At 63.5% G+C, this 18,973-nt stretch overlaps 1 protein-coding gene and 1 long non-coding RNA gene across 3 annotated transcripts; one reads left to right on the top strand and one right to left on the bottom strand.

The window, feature by feature from the left end:
* Positions 1-824: 824 nt before the first annotated feature.
* Positions 825-11,969, bottom strand: SLC6A8 (solute carrier family 6 member 8). 2 transcript variants are annotated; one of them, XM_045995485.1, is made up of 13 exons: positions 11,633-11,969; positions 9,843-9,974; positions 8,689-8,938; positions 8,034-8,166; positions 6,833-6,967; positions 6,641-6,744; positions 6,428-6,552; positions 5,809-5,921; positions 5,566-5,703; positions 5,365-5,467; positions 5,163-5,263; positions 4,909-5,079; positions 825-1,056 (listed from the first exon to the last, which is right to left on the bottom strand). In XM_045995485.1, the coding sequence occupies exons 1-13, from the start codon at positions 11,892-11,894 to the stop codon at positions 835-837; spliced, it is 1,989 nt and encodes a 662-aa protein (XP_045851441.1). In that variant the 5' UTR covers positions 11,895-11,969; the 3' UTR covers positions 825-834. The 2 variants fall into 2 exon arrangements, with proteins under 2 accessions (XP_045851441.1, XP_045851442.1); XM_045995486.1 differs by lacking the exon at positions 825-1,056 and adding an exon at positions 2,958-4,514.
* Positions 11,970-13,941: 1,972 nt separating this feature from the next.
* On the top strand, positions 13,942-15,897 carry LOC123934410. Its single transcript, XR_006816793.1, has 3 exons — positions 13,942-14,554; positions 14,647-14,916; positions 15,609-15,897. It is a non-coding gene; the product is annotated as an uncharacterized LOC123934410 (long non-coding RNA).
* The last annotated feature ends 3,076 nt before the right edge of the window (positions 15,898-18,973 follow it).

The raw sequence follows: 18,973 nt of genomic DNA, 5'->3' as shown, positions 1-18,973 counted from the left end.
TTGTCTGCTGCCTGCAGCCCTGGGAACCATCGGCCGTGCCTCCTGGCTTACAGCCTCTTCGCAGCGGTGTCCTGCTGGGTGGTCGCCCCTGCCGGCCAGCTACGCCAGGTGGCCTCTCCCGGGGGGCTAGCCGTGTTCAAGACCGGCCCGTGCTTGAGCTTTGCCGGCCCGGAGAGCGGGGCAGAAGGAGCGGGTTGGAGGGGTTTTCTGTGGGAACCGTGAAGCTCCCGAAGGTGTTAGTGCTGGTGGCTAGCTTGTACCCACACACCTTCTAACCCTGCCGGGCCTGGGCCCCTGCTGCCTTCTCCGGCCTCCCCTCCCCCTTCCCATGCTTTCACGAGCCGCAGGTTGACGTCTGATGGGGCGTAGGGGCGGGGGACTAGGGGTGAGGTTCTGTGGGTGCTCTGTGAAGGCTGAGGGATAGTCCCACACTTTTCCAGGAAGTGTTCCCTGACTCCCTTGCCCTCCCTTGAGCTCGCCCTTCCACGAACCTCTAGAGGCCAGAGTCCGAACAGTGTGTCCGCGGGTTCTTCCCTGGCCAGCTTCAGGCGGGCCCCGCACCCCCGTAGTGTCGGGCCCTGGGCCAGGCAGAGAGAAGGCCGCAGCTCGCAGTTCCTGGCGTACCCTGTCTAGCTGTGGCAGAGGCGGCGACAGGTCAGCCCTGACCGAGGGCCGCTCACGGAAACCGGCACGCGGGTTGTTCCAAGTGCTGTTTCCTAGCAGCCCTCTGCCCTGAGTAAGCCTGTCCACCCCCCGCCTTGCACCCTGCCCCTGGCTGTCATGGCCCCGTGCACACCAAGTCCTGGGCTGGCTGCTTTCCTTACCTGTCTCCCACTAGGCGGCCAGACCCCACGTTCTAAGCCCCTTCCTCAGAGGCAGATTCCAGAGTAAATGGTGACTGCCCACTGCTCTCAGGGCTCCAGCCAAGCAGTCCAGCCTCTGTCCACATCTCTTTTTATGATGTTGATGTTTTCTGAGTCTGGTAGCATTGCGGCAGGGGGCTCGGAGGCTATTTGGCAAGAGGTCCCGAGGTCCTGAGCCAGGGTGTGGCGGTAGCTGGGGGAGTAGAGATGGTAAGGACTTGGGTGCGCCCAGGGTGCGGGAGGAGAGCGGGCCTCGGGGGCGACCCTCGGCTGCAGACTCCATTCTCTGGGCACGGAGGCAGGGATTCTCGCTGGGGGACTCAACAGGGCGGGGCACGGTGTGAGGGGCCCGGGGCCCAGCCTGCGTGTCCCGCTGGGAGGTGCCTCCACGTGCCTGCACAGGCCCGGCTTGCACTGCAGTCGGGCCTGCTCAGACAGTGCTCCTTTCCAAGTTCTGTGGGGACCTGCCCCCCCCCCCTTCCTGGTTAGTGGTGACCCTCAGAGCATGGCCCACCCTTGGCTGTCTGGTTGAGGGCTAACGCCCCTCCTCAGGAAAAGGGCTGTGCCTTGCTAGAGCGCAGGGACTGTCCTGGGAGGGACTGCAGGGGGCAGCGAGCCGGGACTCCCCCCACCCCCCAGGCTGGCATCCAGAGTGAGCGCCGGGCTCGCACGCCTTGACCCACTGTCCTGCCCTCTGGATGCGGCCACTCTGTGTGCTCCCCAGAAGCAGCCTTCTGTGGTGTTTGTGTCTGCTTTGAGGCTCTGCCACGTTGTAGCAGGGCTCAAGAGTTTCCTTTTCTTTAAAGCTTTTACTTATTTAAGCAATTTCTGCACCCAGCATGAGGCTTGAACTCATGAGACCCAGATCAAGTCACAGGTTCTTGCAGCTGAGCCAGCCGGGTTCCCCATTTCTTTCCTTTTTAACAAAGACGACATGGGATAGGCCACATTTTGTTACCCATTTCCTCCTCCAGTGAATGCTTGGGTTGCGCCTACCTCTTTTTTCTTAATGCCACCCAGTCAAGCTCTGGCACGCACCCCTGCACCGGAACCTCTCCTGTGCGGGTCTCCAGGAAGCTCATTGCCGAGTGCAGTGAGCCTTCTGGGGCCTCCTGTCTCTTGACCGGCGGCAGCCCCCACGGAGTCCCTCGCTCCCTCTTCCCTGACCACCTCCTGCCCCGGTGCGTGCGTACGTGCGGCCCTTCCCGAACCGGGAGGTCACCCTGCACCTGCCCTCTTGGGGTCCCTCTCAGCCCTCTGGCTGCTCCTTCTCTCTTCCTGAAGGTCCCAGGGCCCCAGGGCTTGTTGTCTGGGCGGGGCTCTTGGCTGCCCTCCGTGAGCTCATGCAGGCTCCGGGCTTTCAGACCCATGTTCATGGCTGAGAACCTGTTTTCTCCAGTCCAGACTCTTTCTGGAACTGCAGACTCCTTGTCCACCCTATGTCTAGACATTTCCCGCGAGGTGATCCCTCTGGCACAGGGGGCCGTCAGTCAGCTGCCACACACACACCCCCTTCACACCCCCTCTCCCGTCTTCCTGGGCTCAGGGCCTGCCAGTGCCGCCCCTCCTGGTGCCCAGGAGCTCAGGGTCCCCCGACTCCTCTCTGAAACCCACATCCCAGCCATGCACAGGTCATAGGCTCCACCTGGGTTCAGATTAGGTCCCTCATCTGAAGATTCACTTGGGCCCTGCGTGGCCGGCGCCCCAATCCCACTGCTGTCTGCCTCCCTGGGTCCTGCTGCAGCCTTCTCGCTGGCCGTCCTGAACTCCTGCTCACCTGCCCTGCGTGGCTTGCACCTTGGAGCTTACCTGTTCCCTGCAGCATTTGGGCACCCTTCAGGAGTCTCAGCACCCGTGACTTCCCACCCACCTGCCCTGCTCTCTTCGCTCCTCTCCCCATGTACCGGGTGTGTGGGGAAGAGGTGCTCTGCCAGCTCCGGGACCTGCTCTGCTCCCAGGTCCTGGTAACAGCGCTGGGCGCGGGGATCCTCAGAACACCTGCCCGAGGAAGCAGCTCAAGGTGGGGATGCCTCCCACCCCCTCCCTCCACTGCCCCCCCCCCCCCCCCACAAGCAGAGGTGGCTCAGGAGCCAGCTTTGGAAAATGACATGTTTTTATTGCTATGTTTGCAGTGGCTTTTTAGCACAGTAAGAATGTCCCCGCTGGACCCCCGCCCTCACCCAGGCCCACCTCTCCGACCCACAATGGGGCGGCATGGGGGAAGCCTTTCTAGGGTCCACTCGGCCATCTCGGGATCGGACGTGACACACACGTGGGTTAATTAAAGCTGCTAATGGAAGACTTGAGATGCGGGAAGTGCATCCGCTTTAAGCTTGTAGGTGGGAGCCGTGCCTGGGCGCAGGCCCTCCCTGGCCGGTGCCCACCTCGGATCCCTGCAGTCGTGCCCAACCCAGGCCGAGGGGGGAGGCGGGGCACAGGCGAGCCCGAGCATGCCGGGCGAGGGGCCCCAGGTCCCCCGGGGGTCATGTCGCTGCATCTCTCACCCTGCCAGCTCGCGGGCAGAGGGGGTGGGGGGGGATGCTCCTGGAAGGGCCCCCGCCGCCACGCACTCTGTCCACCCTGCTCTGGGGCCTGGGGCCGCACATGCACACCCACCGGGCCCCACACGCACACCCACACGGCAGACTCGCACGCTCAACAGCTTGAAGCTTTTGCCTATGAAAATTAGATTTATAAATTCACACTCCTTGGCTGGGGCAGGGGACTAAGGGGGCGCTCAGAGGGACCAGGAGTGGCAGGGAGAGTTGGGACGTCGGGCTGTTTTCTCTTTAGAAATATACAAGCAGGAATCTCTTTCCTCAAGTTTTTATAAAATGTGCAAAATACAAGCCTCGTTCGCCCACAGGCACAGTTTACACCTGGTAGTGACCTTGGCTAAGAGATCCAGGTTCACCCTACATACTCGCGCACACATGCATTCGTACACAAGCTCACACAACTGATATTGGTGGCAACTGGCGCGGGGACCGGAAGTCCCGTTGCTGGCTGGCTCTCTAAGCTTCTAGAAGAGGGACGGGGAGAGGGGTGGAGCCCAGCCGAAGTGGCCGCCTCGGCTCTCCTGTCCTGGTCCCCCAGCTGCCACTGCCGCCTCTGGGGTGGATGGGCCGCCCGAGGGAGCGTCGGGCAGAGCCCGGAGGGGCAGGCGTGCTGGGGCTGGAGGAGACACAGCTGCGGCAGGCACGGGAGCCGGGGGGTGGGGGGTGGGGGGGGGTGCGGTCAGCAGGGCCTGGGAAGCAGCGTGCGTACCAGCTCCGTTGGGGGGTGGGGGGGAGGCATCTATTTTTGGTGGGTTGTGGTATTTTTGGCGTTTTATTAAAAATGGAAAAAAAGTTATTTTAGTTAGCACTCATGGTGCTTCCTTCCCCCCCCCCCCCCGGCAGACCCCAGAAGTGTCAGGGAAAGGCAAGCCCCCCGGAGGGGTGGGGGGGCTGAAGCAGGGGCTGCTATGGCTACAAGAGGGTGAGCTGGTGATGGGAGCCAGGGCGCCTGTCACATGACGCTCTCCACTACCACCACCTTGCTGCTCTCAGACACTGGGGTCAGGGTGGTCAGGCCCCTGACATCCGAGTCCTGAGCTCTATACTCCAAGTGGTGGAGGCCCCACACAGGCTGCGTCAGCTGGTGCCAGCGCTGCAGGGGAGAGGGACACGTTGAGTCCCCGGGCCATCGCCAGGGGAGGGGAGGGGGAGGCGCCCATGCTAGCCCTCAGTTCTCTGTCCACTTCCCGCCACCGGTTGGGGACCAAGGGCCCTCCTCCGTGGGTACTGACCACACACCCCCCTCTCTGTACCAGGGAAAGGGGTGAGAGGCAAGGGACAGACTGGTCCTCTGCCCACAGTGACCTTAGGCCCTGGAGGGTCTGCCTTCCTTCCACACAACTACCCCCCGGGCACCGGGAGCTGGCCCCGGAAACTCCCAACACCTGTCCGTCCTAGCGGCGGGAGAACGGGCACGTGGGACAGAATGCCTTGAGCCCGTGCGAGGTGGGGAGTGCTATAAGGGAGAGGTGGGACGGGCGACTGACCTCAGCCATGGTCCCCTTGGCTCGGAGGAGGCAGCCCAGGAGGTGGAGGGGCACACACAGCATGGAGGAGAGCGCGAAGCCCCAGCCCACGGCCTCGCCCCACCATGGGTACACGTAGGTGTTGTTGTAGACCAGCGGCTTGTAGTACACCACGTTGAAGGTGAAGATGCCCTGCGGGTGAGAACCCCGGCTCTTAGCCGGCGGAGGGCCCGTGGCGTCCCTCCCCCTGCCCAGCCTCCTCCCCCGACCCTTACCATGCAGACCAGTGGGGTGAAGAAGGACCAGCACCATTTCATCCAGGGGCAAGGTCGGTACCCGATCATGCAGGCCACGTCATCCATGAACCTGTCTGCTCCTGGGGCAGGTGGGGCACGAGGGCTGGAGCTAGAGACCCCACCTCCCCTGCAGGCCACGCCCCCCCCCCCCCCCCCCCCCCCCCCCGCCCCGCAGACCTACCATACACCCAGGCCACCACCACGCACTCCCAAAAGGCCTGCCAGAGCAGGGTCGTGCCGCTGGCCGAGTAGTAGTCAAACAGCTGGAAGACATACATCCCGCCCTGCGGACAGAGCCAGGTCAGGGGAAGCGGCAGGTGGAAGCCGCGGGGGCGGGGGGGGGGGGGGGGGGAGGGAGAGACCCCACCCCGCCCCCACTCACATCGGTCACCATGGAGAGATCGATGACAAAGCAGAGGGCACAGCAGAGGGCCACAGAGATCTCCCTTTGGAAACGGAAGTAGTAGGAGGCCGGGAGGAGGTCGAGCAGGCCAGTGATGAAGCCTTCCACACCTACAAACTGTGGCCAGGCGCTGAGGCCACGCCCCTCCCCCCTCCCCGCCGGCCAGCTCCCCTCCCCCAGTGCCCCCCATCTCCCCCCCGCATTCTGTCACCCCCGGCAAACCTGGCTGTCCAGGCCGAGCAGCAGCAGCATGAAGAAAAACAGGGCAGCCCAGAGCGGGGCCACAGGCATCAGCGTGACGGCCCGGGGGTAGGCGATGAAGGCCAGGCCTGGCCCTGAAGAGGAAGGGGCAGGGTTCAGACATGGGTGTGCCCCACCCGCGTTCCACGGTCATCGGGCCTTCCTCGTCCCCCCCCTCCCAAAGGGATGGAGGACGCCAGAGCATCTCGTGACCGAAGACCCTGCCTCGGGTCAAGGTGTTGGTGGGTGTCACTGGACCCCCTAAGGGTGGGTCGTCTGACGTGGACTCCCAGCCTCTGATTCCAGCTGCTACTGCGGTCACAGGTCCCTGTGAGTGTTGGCCTTACAGATGGGAGCCGCCTACGCCAAGGCCCTGGGGCCGGGTGGACAGGAGCTCCAGGCTCCGTGGGGCCTGGTCCACGAGGCTCCAGCTGTGAGCCCGCCCGCCAGAACAGCTGGGCCTCCCTCTGGCCCAGAGGGACGCGCAAGTTCGGGGACCGTTTCTTCCAGCTCCCAGGATGTTCCCCGGCGCTTGTGTCTGCGAGCACGGTGGGCTGGAGGGCCGGCAGCCGCCGGGCTGGGGGGGGGGGCGGGTCTTTACCTGACTCCGCCACCTTGGAGATGTGTACACCCTGCTCTGCAGCCATGAAGCCCAAGATGGAGAAGACCACGAAGCCAGCGAAGAAGCTGGTCCCGCTGTTGATGAGAGCCAGGATGATGGCGTCCCTGGGGGCAGAGGGGCAGTGCGCGCTGGTCAGGCTGCCTGCCGCCCTCGGGCGGGGCGGAGGGGGGCAGGGGTGTGGGGGGCACCTACTTGTAACAGTTGTTGTTGAAACGGTTGTAGCTGCCCAGCGCCGTCAGGGCCCCCAGGCCGATGGCATAGGAGAAGAAAATCTGGGTCCCGGCATCTATCCACACCTGCGCGCAGGCCGGCCAAGGAAGGATGTGAGAGGGCCCTGCGGCCTGCCCCACCCCCTTACCTCACTCCCCCACACCTCGCCCTCACCTGAGGGGACCCCAGCTTCGACCAGTCAGGCTTGAGATAGTAGATGATGCCGTCCAAGGCGCCGGGCAGCAGCACCCCACGCACCAGGAGCACAACGAGGACCACGTAGGGGAATGTAGCGGTGAAGTACACGATCTGGGGGGGGCAGGTGGCTCAGAGGGGCCCTCGGGGCCCCCAGCCCGGCAGGATGGCCAAGTGGGCCACACTGCCCCCTCGATGGCGGTCTGCCCCGAAGCCGAGAGGGTCAGCCAGCAGCCCCCTTCTGCTCCTCAAAGCCTCGGCTCCTCCCCGAGGAAGCTCCGCGCCCCGGCTGGAGTGGGAGCAACTCCACGGCCGGCACAGGTCAGTGGCAGACAGAGGGGAGAGGCAGGGAGCGGGACAGCAGCGGGGGGGACAGGTCTCACACCCCCGACAGCACGTCACTCCGCAGAGAGGCCGAGTCTGGTAGTCGGGGCTAGACCCCGCCGGCCAGAGAGCAACACGGGCCCCCGTGACTTCTGCCCCCTGTCCACACTGAGCAGAGCAGGACACGCAGGGAAGGGAGAGCCACAGCCTGGGTGCCCCCCCTCCCCCAACCAGGGCCGTCACAAGGGAGTGAGGGAGAGAGAGAAAGCGGGGCAGGGGCAGTCGGCGATGACCCGACACACAGGCAAGGGGCAGCGGCTGCCTGGGCTTCTCCCCACCTCAGGAGGGAGGAGGTGTGGGGGGAAGGACGCTCCGGGCGTGGGCGGGGGAGTCTGGAGGGACAGGGAGGACCATCCAAGCACAGGTGGAGGAATTTGGAGGTGGGGAGGGGGACAATCCAGGCCTGGGCGGAGGAGTCTGGAGGGGCAGGGAGGTCGATCCAGGCCTGGGCGGGGGAGTTTGGAGGTATGGGGGAAGGACGCTCCGGGCATGGGCGGGGGAGTCTGGAGGGGCGGGGGAGTCTGGAGGGACAGGGAGGGGCACGGGTGGAAGAATTCGAAAGTGGGGAGGGGGACGATCCTGGCATGGGCGGGAGAGTCTGGAGGGCAAGGAGGACGGTCCAGGCATGGGCGGGAATGGAGCAGTCTGGATTCAAGAACCTGCCACGTGCTCTGACCCCCTCCCGCTGCAGCGGTGGTCCTTGGCAGAGCCCGCCCTTCTCTCCCCCGTGCCCCACCACGGCCGTGCGGCCCCCAGCCCGGCCGTCACCCCCAGCCCTGCGGGCCTCCGGCCGTACCTTTCCTGTGGACTTGACCCCCTTCCAGACGCAGAAGTAGACGAGCACCCAGCAGGCCAGCAGACACAGGGTCACCTCCCAGTTGAGGGCCCCTGGCACCTCCAGCCCCCCGGAGAGCCGCAAGACTTTGTTCCTGGGGGAGGGAGAGCCCGTGAGTGCTGGGCCAGCAGAGGGTTAAGTGACCGGGAGCTGCCCCAGGGGTGTCGCTCCCCGCCCTGCCGCCCTCGGGTCCGGGTGGGGCCCAGGTGGTGGAACCCTCCTGGGCACCCGGGCCCCACCCTAGCCTGTGTCCTAGAGGCCTGGAGGTACTGCCCCTTGTGAGCCTGCAGCCCAGGAGCCCCTGGCCAGAGGCGGGAGGGCTGGTAGCCGGGCCCCAGGGCACCCTCAGCCTGCACGGACAGCCCCCCCCCCCCCCCCCCCGCCCTCACTGGCAGGCACAATGCAGTCCTGAGAAATGGTGGAGCAAGGCCCATCCGTTCCAGCTCCTCTAGAGACCTACTGGGGACTCCCTGAAGACAGGCAGGGCCTGGGGTGACCCCTGCTCGAGTCCCTGGGGCTGCTCCCCTCCCCGACCCCCCAGACGTGCAAACTCGAGCCCTGTGTGCCGCCCAGAGACAGGGATGGGCAGAGCTTGGCCCGGAGGCGCCTGACTCACTCCCAGAACTCGATGACAGGGGACCGGCGGTCAGCAAGCTGGTCACATGTGAGGTTGGCCAGGCTGGCATTGGCACAGTCTTCATGGCGGAAGATCTCCACACAGTCGGGGGTGTTCCAGGAATGGCCGCAGGTGGCCCAGGGCAGCGTGGTGGTGAAGGACTTGACCAGGTAGTAGAAGCCCCAGGCCAGCACCATGATGTAGTAGGTGTTACAGTAGAAGACGATGACCATGGAGGCATAGCCCAGGCCTGGGAAGGAGAGGGGTCTTCCGCGCCGTCTCTTCTCCAGCCACTCCCCACCGTCTAGCCACCCTCCCAGGCTCAGAGAAGGCTCCAGAGATCTGACGGCAGGATGGTGGGGAGCCGGAGGATAGCAGGTGCAGAGAGCACCCCGGACCCTCCCCTGTGTGAGTGTCCCAATGCCGGGACACTGCCCAGTCTTCACCTGCACCTCCCTGCAGCCCTCCCCCCTTGCCCCAGCTGGAGCCTGAACGTCCGTGTATTCCCTAGCCTCACACACCCGTCCCCTTCTCTTGGGTCCCACTGCCACCATGGACGGTTGAAAGAGGGCCAAACCTCCACCTGGGTCCCCGGTGGCCTCCAGTACTCAGCACCTGGGGACTTTCTGGTGACCTGGGGCCATATGGGAGACAGTCCCCCTCTCAGCGGGCACCCTTGGCCCGTCACTCTGCTTCTGAGCCCCGGCTTCTTCAGGGTCCCTCCTAAGGCCTGAAGAGACTGGGGGCACACTACCCACACGCAGGAGCAGCTCTGAAGTGATCTTTGCCGATAGTTCTTCCCTTCGAACCCTGACCTCCATGGCTCCCATCCAAGCTCCTGAGGCTGGCCCTCTGGCCTTCGGGAGCAGGCGCGGGGCGGTGTCTCGTGCTCTCAGCTCTCACGCCCTCCGCTCAGCCCCTGGGGGCCTGCTGGGCCTGCGTGCGCTGGCCTCAGTGGAGAGGCCAACCCCTGACTCCAGTCCACATCTGCCCAAGGTGACGGGGTGGTCTGCAGGCCCTCCAGATTTCCCCTCGACTTGGGGGGACACCAGTGGGACCCCGGCCTGGTGCCAGGACAGGACAGTATTTCTTAAGTGGGTGGCAGCTTTGCCCTCGTAGGAGGAGGGGGTGGGGGACCAGCCTGGGGTGCTCACCTTTGAACAGGGGGCAGATGTTCCAGACGTTGATGCTGCCGGCCTTCATGAACTGGCCCAGCGAGATCTCCAAGAAGAAAATGGGGATTCCTCCAACCAGAGCGATCAGGACGTAAGGAATAAGGAATACACCTGCGGGAGGAATCCTGGGGTGGGCACTCACACAGGGCAGCCCTGCAGCCCCCCCCCCCCGGCTGGCCCCTGGGGAGGCGAGGGTGGGGCCAGCTCGGGGCCCATCAGAACTTCCCACTGGGTGAATCAGTGCAGAGGCGGCCACTGACTCAGAGGCGCGAGGTGAACAGCCTTGAGAGGAGGGGGCTAGAGTGTCGGGAGGGCTGTGGTGGTCCCTGGGTCCTTACAGCTCCGTTTCCTGGGTTGGGGGGGGGGCCTATACCCACAAGGGTTCTGGGCCCACAGTCACCTGGGGTGACCTAACAGGCGTGGAGGACACATACCCCCTTGTGTCGCAGTTCCCTGTTTGCTCGGCAGCACAGGGAAGAACAGTGCATTCGTGTGCGTGCGCGCGCGCCGTGGCTGGCACTCAGGCCTGGGGGGCTGTCTGGCTTGGGCAAGGACAGGGACCCCCAGCTTTCCCTGCACCCCAGCACCCACCAGGTGCCTGCAAGTGTGAAGGTCTGCAGAAGAGGGTGGGGGACAGCCTTTACCAGGGAGCGCAGGGGGTGTCTGGAGATGTCAGTGATCAAGGACAGGGGAGACTACGTGCAGTACAAGCAGCTCTGGTGTGCCTGGCCCTGGAGGCGGCCCGCGTGGCAGGGCAAGAGACCGCAGAGCAGAGGTGAGGAGTAAGGGGAGCAGGGCAACAGCAGCCCCCGTCTCCTCCCATTTCCCCTCCAGACCCACTACCGTTGCCCTTGCCCAGCTTTGCAGTGCTCCGAAGTCGGGTCTGGCTGCAGCTTGCCCGGCTCCTGGTCCCAGCATCCTTCCTGTGTGTGACCTTGGGCCAAGGCCTTCGCTCTGGGACTCAGTTTCTCACCCATCATCCAGTTGCTAGGGCTTCCTCCCAACCCCGGTGGTGCTTTGCAGTCACAGGACACACGGGTGCCTATCACTGTTGCTAGGCTGGGCTGGGGCAGGCGGGCATGGGGTGTGCGCGCAGTGTGTCCAGCGGCGGCGCCGGGCGGCCCAGGCCGCAGGCTACCCAAGCCTGGCTCAGGTTCCAGTGTTCCAGGCCCAGTCTGGAGGGGAGGGGAGGGGAGGGGAGGGAAGGGGGGAAGGGGAGGGGAGGGCAGGGGAAGGGGAGGGAGGGGAAGAGAAGAGAGGAAGGGAGGGGAGAGGAGGGGAGGAGAGGAGAGGAGAGGAGAGGAGAGGGCAGGAGGAGGGACAGAGTAGCCCATTGTGTGTGTGTGTGTTCGTGTGTGCACACGTGGGGGCCCCACACAATGTGCCACTTGTGTGCCTGACCAGCGGGGGCAGCCTGGGCTCCTCACCTCTGGGAGCCACCCTGGGGGGCAGGCCTCGCCTTCCTACCTCAGGGACCAATCGCTCCGGGACTCCTGCCGCCGGAGTCTGGGGGGGAGGCCGTGCTGGGGCTTCAGCGGCAGGCTCGCTGGCCCCCTCCCCCCACACCCTGCCAGGCACATGACCGGCTAGGGGGGTGGAGACCGCCAGCCTAGGCCACCGGGCGGCAGCGTCCAGCGAGGGGCGGCTTCCCGCACCCAGTACCCCGGACTTCGGCCCTTCGCCCCAGGGGGACTGGCCGACGGCGGGGTTGGGGGGTGGGGTGGGGGGTCCCGGTCCGGACAGAGCGCGGACGGGGCGGGGGCGCTCACCTCCGCCGTTCTTGTAGCACAGGTAGGGGAAGCGCCACACGTTGCCCAGGCCCACGGCGAAGCCCACGCACGACATGATGAAGTCCATCTGGCGCGTCCAGGTCTCACGCGGTGGCACGGCCAGGCGGCCGCCAGGCGCCCCCAGGCCCGCGGGGCCGTCGCTCTTGGCCGGGGCCCCGTCGGGCCCGGACGCGATCAGGGCGCCCTTCTTCTCGTCGCCGGACACGCTGTAGATGCCGTTCTCGGCGCTCTTCTTCGCCATGGCCCCAGCGGGCCGCACGGCCGGGCCGGGGGGCGCGGCGGCTCGCGGCGGCGGGCGGAGGGGCGGGGGGGGGGGGGCGCCGGTGGCGCGGGGGGGGGGGGCCCGAAGGCGCGGGCCCGCCGGGGGCCGGGGGGCGGCCGGGCCGGGGGTCGGGGAGGCGGGGCGGCGCGGTCAGAAGCAGTCCACGAAGCACTTGAAAGTGAGCCTGAAGAATCTCATGTGTGTCGGGGGCCCGGGGGCGCGCGGGCGGCGGCGGGGCCCGGCCGGGCGGCGGCGGCGGCGGCTCCCGAGACTCCTGCCCGCGGCGGCGGCGGCGGCGGCGGCTCGCCGGGCCCGAGATTCAATCTAGCGGGGCGCGGGCGGCATCGGTCGCCCACGGTCTGCAAGCGGCGGCCGGAGCAGGGGCCTGCGGCCCGCGCCCCCCGGCCCGGCCCGGCTCGCCCGCTGCTCCGGCGGCGGTGGCGGTTGCAGCGGCGGTGGCGGCGACGACGACGACGACGATGGCCCGGGCGCGCTTGCCACTCCTTCCCGGCGGCGGCGGCGGCTCTAGCCGCTCTCCGGCCCCAGCGGGCTCAGCGACTCGCCACCGCGCTCCGTCCGTCCCTCTCTTCCCCAGTTCGCTCCGCTGCTGCTTAAGAACCGACTCCAGGGTGATGTCACTGTCGCCCCACCCCCACGACCGGGCTGGTCCCCCTCCCCCTCGTCCCGCCCTCCCCGTCACTCCGCCCACCTCCTCCTTCCCTCCTCCCGAGGAGGAGACACCACTCCAGCGGGAAGCAGAATGGCTGCTACCTGGGCCGCCCAGCGGGTACCACCTCCCCAGGGACTGCGCTGGGCCTGACGGCAGCTTCACCTGGGCCTGGCCACCGCCCAGACCGCCCCTCCTAACCTATATGGTTCTAGCAAAGCCACTGCCCTGGCTGCCTTCCACCCGCCTTGGGCCCCCCTATCGACTTCTCTGTCCTTCCAGTCCCTGCCGTCTCCCTGACCCTTCTCCCGACTCCCAGCGAGGTCCCTGTGCCAGTGTTGGGTACCAAGGCCTACAGCTTCCCGGCTTCCTGCACCAAAGGGGCAGGGATTGCACTCAGCTGGCAGGCAAAGGAGAGGCTGAACCTCCAGGTGTGCTGGGGGTGGGAGGGAGATTTTGCCAGAGGCAACCCCCTGCCTCCTCCTGGCATTCCGCGAAGGAACCCTGGAAGCTGGATGTCGGGGGCCCAGCTCTGGGGTGACAGGTCTCAATGGATGTCCTTGGTGGCCAGAGACAAAACTGCCTGGCAAAGCTACACTTGGTCCCCAAGGAGGGGTGGTAGGGACCCTTGCCGCTCCAGCCTCCTGCCAGACTTGCAGGACATACTGGCACCAGCAGGGGAAGTCTGCCCCCTGGTGCCGGTCAGGAGCACAGACCCTCCCCCTAAGGCCTCAGCGGGGAGGCCCCAGCTCCCCACCTGCAGAGTTTCTCTTCCCAGGGCCGGTCTGGCCTCCCTAGCACGGGTGTTCAGCAGCTTCCCCACCAGCAGCACGGGAGAGCCAAGAGTAGCCATGGGATGGGGAAGGAAGGGGTCACTGTCCTGGTGTGGATGTGAAGTGAACCCCCAACCCCCAACCAGTCCCAGACTTTGATCACCGGGCTGTGGTCCCCAGATGGCTCATCCCGTTAAGCTAAACCCTCAGCCATCCGGCGGCTTTAGGAAGAAAAGCAATTCTGGCTCGAGCCAGATTGAGCCTGCTGGGTGAGGGAGGGGCAGCATCTCCACCCAGGACTGTTGGAGGAGGCCCTGGGGGCCTTTGTGGGAGACCCGCAGGGTGGCCGGGGCTTAAGGTGGGTAGAGACGCAGGGGGCGTGGGGACCCTCAGGGTGGCAGGGCTGCACTGTTCCTCGGAAGACTCTAACTAGAGTTTTCTCTGGCCTGGTCTCAGGGAGAGGCTGGTCTGACAGAGGCCACGGAGAAGTACGTGACCCCTAGATGGCCTGGAAAAGGGGGGGCCACCTGGGGAACAAGGACAAAGGGGAACCGCAGGGAACCGCAGAGGGGAACCTCTGCACGTTGCGAGGGAAGAGGAGCCCAGGAAGTAGGCTGAGGGTCTGGTCCCCGGTCGGGGCGGGGCGGGGCGGTTCGGGCGGGTGGAGGTCACACCCGGCCCCGAGGAGCAGGGGGAAGTGAGGACGTGGCCGGTGTCACCAACGCTTTCAAGACTTTAAGATCTTGCTCATCCAAGGAGCGTGGTGGGGAGAGAAGGCCGCAGCTGGAGAAGGACGTGGGCAGGCGGGGGCACTTTGGAAAAGTGGATTAATTGCAGGGAGTGCCGAGGGAGAAAAGCGCCTTCGGGAGCCAAGGGTGGGGACTCTTCTTTCCCCTGGGAGGGGAGGCAGGTTCAAAGGCCGGTGGCAGAACTGTGAAGCAGCTGCCCCTGGAGGGAGGCTACTGCTGCCTCTGTGGGGTCAGAGGCTGCTGGGAATGGGGGTGGCTGGACTGGAGGCTGAGAATGGCCCGTGTGAGCTCCAGGACTCCTAGGACCGAGGCCCCCACCGCTCCAGGGGGGCCTTCACGGGGTGTCTCTAGACACATACAGGCCTCCATATCTGGCGGGTACAATAGGCCCCCAGACCAGACTTGGCAGGGCTGCACCTCCCCCCCCCCACTCCAGTCTTCCTCCAGCAGGTAATGATGCCACCTGTCCCAGGAGGCGAGGCAGCAGGCGGGGGCGGGGTGGGGGGCTCGCATCGTCACCGGAGCCGCGCTGCCTCCCACAGGCGGCCAAGGCGAGCTGGGCTTCTGCGCGGCTCGAAGTTCACGGACCCAGCCTCGCCTCTGGCTGGGATGAATTGCAGAAGGTGTCCAAAGTGGGAGCTGGGAGCCGGAACTCTGGCCTCTGGTGTGCTGACCCAAGCAGCCTCTGGCGGTGTCTGAGCTGGTGAAGAGGGCTCCAGTCCTGGGGCAGCGCCCACGGAACGCTGACCGCCAGAGGCCGTCAAGCGCAGAGGCATCTTCGGCCCCCCGTGGGTTCTCCGGGCTTTGCAGAGGTCCGTCTTGCCACCCTCCCCTCCCCGGGTAAGTGGGGTGGTGAGGGCCAGGAGGCTGCCTGCCAGGGTCTGGTGTTCCCTGCCCTCTGAGGTGGGGGGGGGGGAGTGGGCGGAGCCTCTCCCTAAGGCGGCTCCTCCCCCAGCAGAAGGCAAGGAGGGCCCCCCTCAGAGCCAGGTTACGCTGGGGTTGGACGAGGGGGAGGGGAGAAGGAGAGAGCTGGGAGGAGGGCAGGAAGGGAGTGTGAGCAGAAGGCTGTCATGGTTCAGGGAGGCTGCGGGGCTCACGGGGTCTCCATGGCCCGGGTTGGGGGGGGGGGCGGCTGAGTGGGTGCATGGAGGGGAGGACACGCTGCCCTGGGGTGGCCTGTTAGCCCTGTTAGCCCTGGAGGACCTTGGCAGCTGGAGCTAGGCTGGGGGCCCAAGGAGCTTTGGCATTAGAAGTAGCTGGGGACAAAGGGAAGGGCCGTGTGCTCGCAACCGCTGGGGACCAGAGAGTGGCTTGAGACCATCCCCAGGGCTGGGGACTGGAGGCTTGGGAGAGTCCCCAGCACCCGGGAGGGGCAACCTGGCCCTCCAGGCCTGCACACAGGTGAGCGCAGCTTCTCCCTCCAACCCACGCGCGACTACATGAAAGAGGGCTTCGGCTGCTTCGGTTCTGACCTCAGGGTGGCTGGCTGGGTCCTTCTTTCCAGCCCTTCTCTTGACTCAGGCGGAAGACCCTGCGGGCAAATCTTCCTCACTTGGCAACGGAAACTATCCCCTCCGGCGGAGGGACTGCCCGGAGCCAGGGAGGCTCCGCCCAGAACTGACTCCGGCAGCTTGACGTCCACTGCCCATCGGCTGGTACCCACTCACCTTTGCCCCGCATTTTCCTTACATAAACCTGGAAGTATTTTTGGCATTTTGGAAAGCGTCTCTGAGATGCTAGTCTGCTCTCTTCCTGGTGTTGGCCTCCCCCAAATAAACTGCTTTCCTGTTTCACAGACACCCATTTCTCTGTCTTGGGGACTCTTGAGCCAGGTGCCCCTGCAGCCCGGTGCCCCTACGCATACTCTGTTACAATAATCAACCCGTACTGCACCTTGTGATTAACCAAAGTCCATAGTCTTAAGTCGGTTTTCTTCAGCTTACCCCTAATGTCCTTGCCCGTCACATCCTAGCCAGGCTCCCTGCTCTCCACGTGACTCACCACTGTGCACGTCGACCTCGGTCACCTGGCTGGAGTCACGTTTGGTCTTGGGTTATCTCCACTTTCAACTGAATCTCTGCCTTGCCGATCTATCCTTTCTGGAAGGAAGTCATTCTGTGCAGCCCACACTTGAAGAGTAAATTATTTGGAATTTTCTGCACAGAGTTTGTTTCTCCCCCTCCCATTTATTTATTGGATCATTTATTTATAATAGCTGAAGTTTATTTTATTTATTTATTTTAAAGATTTTATTTATTCATTAGACAGAGATCACAAGTAGGCAGAGAGGCAGGCAGAGAGGGGGAAGCAGGCTCCCCGCTGAGCAGAGAGCCCAAAGGGATGCGGGACTCAATCCCAGGACCCTGGGATCACGACCTGAGCTGAAGGCAGAGGCTTAACCCACTGAGCCATCCCGGTGCCCCGAAATTTATTTTGTACTTTGTATTGCTACCCAGTACTACTTTATTATGTTGCTCAAATTGTCCCATCTTTGATGGCGGGGGCGCTCTTCCCGTGGGCTCTGTGTGTGACAGCAAGAGAGGAGAGAGAGCGAGCGCGAGGAGCACACTTCCCTTCCTTACTTTCTGGCATTATAAACTGCTCCCCGCTCATCCTGTATATTTCGTGTCCCAGCCCTAGACTGAGCCATTTCTCCGAGGAGCCCTTTATAAGAGAAAGCTGTTAGAAACCATGGTCTTGGCTCTCCTGTGCTCATTGTTGCCGGCGTGTTACTGCTTCTAGGCTCTCTTTGCTGATGGAGCAAGGAAATTTATGTGTATCCTAACACATACCTATAAACATACCTATAGATTATGTCTACATATGTAACAAATTGGTAAATATAATATATAGTTAGATACAGTCTGTGCGTCTCCAGTACACATTCCATATACACATTTTGTGTATACACAAGCATCTGTATGTTAAGGTAAACATCCTCAGTTCCAACGGATGTCTCCGGCTCTGACCCATCACCACGCGGATCATTCCAGCACCACCCCACTCAAACAGTGAGAAAGCGGGCTCCCAGCATCTGCCTTCCATTTACTTAATTGTTTAATTCCAGTGGGCACGCAGAGTGGTTTCGGAATTGTTAACTGTTCCCTTGCGGGGAACAACGTTGTCAACTAGAGTTAACAATTCCGAGACCACCCCTCGCGATCACTGGCCCCTTTGCCCTGGCCCCCCTCAGTGGAGCGCCGTCATATGTTTGCCATACACCTAGACTGTTTGCGCCTGGTCGGCCTTCCTTCCTGAGATCCCCCAGTTTCCTAAAGGATTATTTTTACCTTTGCAGATGTTAGGCTCTGCTCTTCCTGCTGTTTGCTTCTCTGGGTTGTGATTTATCCAGGGTCTCCCCCGTCACAGCTCTGCACAGAGAAGCCTCACGGCCCTGAATGTCTCCTGGGCTTCCCGGAGTCAGACATTACCCCCTCTCTCAAGCCCCCGGCAACTGTCCATCTGTTTACCCCATCTACAGTTTTGCCTTTTCTGGAATGGCGTATAAAGGGCCTCGTGCACCGTGTAGTTGTTTTCAGAGTGCCTGCTTTCCCATAGCAGTTTGCAGTATATATTCAAGATTCGTCCTTTTCTTCTGGCTCAGAGCACTACCCCTGTCTGGATGGGCCACACGGTTTTGTTGTTGTTGTTGGTTTTTTTTAGGTTTGTTTGTTGGTTGGTTTGTTTATTTATTTATCTATTTGAGAGAGAGAGAGAAAGGAGGGGCAGAAGGAGAGGGGGAGAGAGAATCTCAAGCAGACTCCCAACTGAGTGGGAAGCCCGATGCAGGACTCGAACCCAGGACCCTGAGATCATGACCCAAGCAGAAGGGAGATGCTTAATGACTGAGCCACCCAGACACCCCCTAAATTCCATTTCTTATGATTAGACAAGCAGGTAAGGCAGGGCCTCTGGAACCTTCTTGAGTGAACTGGGGGGATGACCGGGAAAGGTGGTTGGGAACAGGAACCAGAGGGACCCTCTCAGACTTGCCAAGTTTTGAACAGAGACACGTGGGGGCTGAGTTCTGGAAAGATGATTTTGAAAAACCTCTTCCTGTCCTGCGGATCCTCTTACAAGACCTTGTGTCCCACCAGGGCCCACAGACCCCTGCGGAGAGAGCTGTCCTTGGGCCCTGGGACTCCATGAAGGCCCTGCGGCACTGGCCCATCTGGATGTGCAACTGTCAACAGCCAGGACACCTGTTCCCCCATCCCTGGCGGGCCTAGACCCCCTAGGAGGAGGGCCAGAGCCATGACGGGATGGGATGGGAAGAATCCACTCACGGTCGGGATGAAGGATTGAGTTCAGTCTCGCGTTTCCCTCAGCTGGGTGGGCAGAGACCATTTCTGGGAGTGGAGGTACTGATGGGGAAGACAAGGCAGGGAAGGTGGGGTTGCAATGACAGAGCTTCTGAAGACAGGGCAGGCCTGGTGATGTACTAGAGACGGGGCTGGGTGGGCAGGGCAGGCCTGTTTGAGGAGGTGAACCTGGAGCTGAGACTTGATAGAGTGAGGGAGCAAGCCAAGCAGGTAACTGAGTGAAGGGCATGCCAGGCAGAGAGGCAGTGAGTGCAAAAGCCGTGGGGGCAGGTGCAAAGGCCCTGAGGCAGGTGCATGCGTGGTGTGTTTGAGGGCCAGTTGGGAAGCCAGTGTGGTTGGAGTTGGTTAGAGCTAGTTGAGCAAGGGGGAAAGTGGGTGAAAAGGGGCCAGGGCAATGAGAGGGAAGGAGCACTGATCATGCAGAGCCCTCAGGCCGCTCTAAGGACTTGTGCTTCAACTCCTGGTGACATGGAGAGCTGTGGGAGGGTCTGGAGGCCGGGGGAAGTGGTTTCAATATAGGAAATGCTCTAGCTGCTCAGGGGAAAGA

Source organism: Meles meles, chromosome X (genome assembly GCF_922984935.1).
Source record: "Meles meles chromosome X, mMelMel3.1 paternal haplotype, whole genome shotgun sequence".
In the NCBI taxonomy this organism is placed as follows: domain Eukaryota; kingdom Metazoa; phylum Chordata; class Mammalia; order Carnivora; family Mustelidae; genus Meles; species Meles meles.
The sequence above is the reverse complement of the archived record's forward strand: the minus strand, read 5'-3'. Positions and strand labels throughout refer to the sequence as shown.